At 48.8% G+C, this 2,654-nt stretch overlaps 1 protein-coding gene across 1 annotated transcript; it reads left to right on the top strand.

Moving 5' to 3' along the window:
• Window positions 1-1,505: 1,505 nt before the first annotated feature.
• LOC311216567 (olfactory receptor 14C36-like) lies at window positions 1,506-2,420 on the top strand (the record flags this gene model as incomplete). Its single annotated transcript, XM_084298097.1, has 1 exon — window positions 1,506-2,420. The coding sequence occupies one exon, from the start codon at window positions 1,506-1,508 to the stop codon at window positions 2,418-2,420; it is 915 nt and encodes a 304-aa protein (XP_084154223.1).
• Window positions 2,421-2,654: the final 234 nt, after the last annotated feature.

The raw sequence follows: 2,654 nt of genomic DNA, 5'->3' as shown, positions 1-2,654 counted from the left end.
GAAACCAGTAACTCGGTGATCAAATTTGTAAAGTACCTTCCCAAACATCATCTCATGGACTGCACCAGCATCATCATAATGTGGCACTCTCAGGTTTTATCCTAGCTGATTTTTACGAGCTGTAAGCCACCCGATGCCCAGTGCTGGGAGACATCCCTGTCTTTCAGAGGTCTCTGCTGGCTTGAAGTGAGCACAGATCATTTGCAAAGAGCAGGAGTTGTGTCCTCTGCAGGCAGAGCTGCAGCACAGGAGGGTCTGCTGAGTGTCCGTCTGTCCCTCCCTGGCCTTGCCTCCCCTGGCAGCAGCACTCTGGCATTCCTCCTGGCTTCTCCAGCTGGCCATGCTGCTGCTGGTCTTGTTCCCAGGCTGGCTGTGGATGGGGGTTTCACATGTCCATGGGGTGAGCCCTTGGTGTGCTTGTGGGACGTGGAGTACAGGGACAGGGTGAGGGGTCTGGAGATGGGCACTTTGTGCCTGGATTCCTTTGCTCTCAGCAGTATTCAGGTTCTTTTCAGATCAACCTCTGAGTAAAACTTTCCTGCAACACTCACATGGTGGCTGAGACCAGCACTGATGGACAGATTGTCTGTCCTCACTAAAGGACACTCTGCACTGTAGGGACAGTCTCTTTTTCTCTGAGCAGACACAAGGTTTCCCTTCAAGTGCAGGGCGAATGCACAGGATTTCTGTTTTAGAAAAACTCAGCAGTGTCCAGGTTCTGTAGGCACTGGAACAGGCACCACAGGGAAGTGGTCACAGCACTGAGGCTGTCAGAAGTCAAACATCTGGGCAACTCAGCCATATAGACTGATTTTTGGGTGGTCATGTACAAATTCAGGGGTGGGATCTGATGATCCTTGTGGAACACTTCCAAGTCAGGATATTCTATGATTCTATGACTCTAGGGACATAGAAGCAGAATTGCACTGTAGCTCAAAGACCGGCCAACACAGGGCAGCTGAGACCAGAATTGATGGATTGACTGGCTCTCCTCTCTGAAGGGCACTCTGCTCTAAAATGCAGTATCTGTGACTCTGGAGATCTACAAGGTTTCACTTGGAGTGCAGCTGAATGCCCAGGATTTATGCCTTAGAAGGACTCCTCAGATGTGGTGGAGCAGCTGAACAAAGAGTACAAATCAAATAACAAATAAACAAATAAATACATAAATCTCCATGTGTCTGCTCTGTGATGAACTTTGAGCAAAACTGGGGAAATCTGATATGAACTGAAGTGAATGTGAGACTGCACAATGTTCCTACCATGTTGCTACCTTGAGCTGTAGTGCATGACTGATTCTTCCATTGCCCACAGAAGAGCACTCTTCTCCCAGACAGACTCAGTATCAGCTGGAAGTCATTAAAGGGAACTTCAAAATAACTGCCTGCAAGTGGAAAATCTTTTTGATGGTTTTAAATGAGAAAATTGAATTTTTCTCTGATAAGTCTGCTGTACATTATTACTATTCTTTCTCTTTGTGCAGGACCACTTCAAAGAAATAACAGATGTCCAACAGCAGCTCAGTCACTGAGTTCCTGCTGCTGGCATTCGCAGACATGCGCGAGCTGCAGCTCCTACACTTCGCGCTCTTCCTGGGCATCTACCTGGCTGCCCTCCTGGGCAACGGCCTCATCCTCAGCGCCGTAGCCTGCCACCACCGCCTCCACACCCCCATGTACTTCTTCCTCCTCAACCTCGCCCTCCTCGATGTGGGCTGCATCTCCACCACTCTGCCCAAAGCCATAGCCAATGCCCTCTGGGACACCAGGGCCATCTCCTATAAAGCATGTGCTGCCCAACTCTTTCTCTTTGCTTTCTTTGTAGTAGCTGAGTATTGCCTCCTCACTGTCATGGCCTATGACCGCTACGTTGCCATCTGCAAGCCCCTGCACTACGGGAGCCTGCTGGGCAGCACAGCTTGTGCCCAGATGGCAGCAGCTGCCTGGGGCAGTGGATTTCTCAATGCTGTCCTGCACACGGCCACTACATTTTCCCTGCCCCTCTGCCACGGCAGTACTTTGGACCAGTTCTTCTGTGAAATCCCCCAGATCCTCAAGCTTTCCTGCTCAGACTACTACCTCAGGGAAGTTGGGGCACTTGTGTTTAGTTTTTCTTCAGCCTTTGGTTGTTTTGTTTTCATTGTGTTGTCCTATGTTCAGATCTTCAGGGCAGTGCTGAGGATGCCCTTTGAGCAGGGCAGGCACAAAGCCTTTTCCACGTGCCTCCCTCACCTGGCCGTGGTCTCCCTCTTTGTCAGCACTGCCATGTTTGCCTACCTGAAGCCTAAATCAATCTCTTCCCCATCCCTGGACTTGGTGGTAGCATTTCTATACTCTGTGGTGCCTCCAGTATTGAATCCTCTCATCTACAGTATGAGGAACCAGGAGCTCAAGGAAGCCTTGTGGAGATTGATGACTTAATGTGTTTCAGGAGAATAAGTGGTCAGTCTGCTTCTGCAGATGAGTCATAATGTCACTTATTGGAACAGCCCATATTCTGTTCCTTTGTGTTTGTGTGTTTGTGTGCATTTTATTAACAGATTTCCTTAGTTTTAGTTCAGTTAATGTTACCCACTAAAATGATATTGGTCATCCCAATTCAACTTCAATATGTATTTTCATGTCTAGCTCAGTGACTATACACAAAGAGCCCGT

The sequence above is a fragment of the Netta rufina genome (assembly GCF_964035555.1).
Source record: "Netta rufina genome assembly, chromosome: 18".
NCBI lineage: Eukaryota > Metazoa > Chordata > Aves > Anseriformes > Anatidae > Netta > Netta rufina.
Note: the sequence above shows the minus strand (reverse complement) of the source record. Positions and strands in the feature narration are given on the sequence as shown.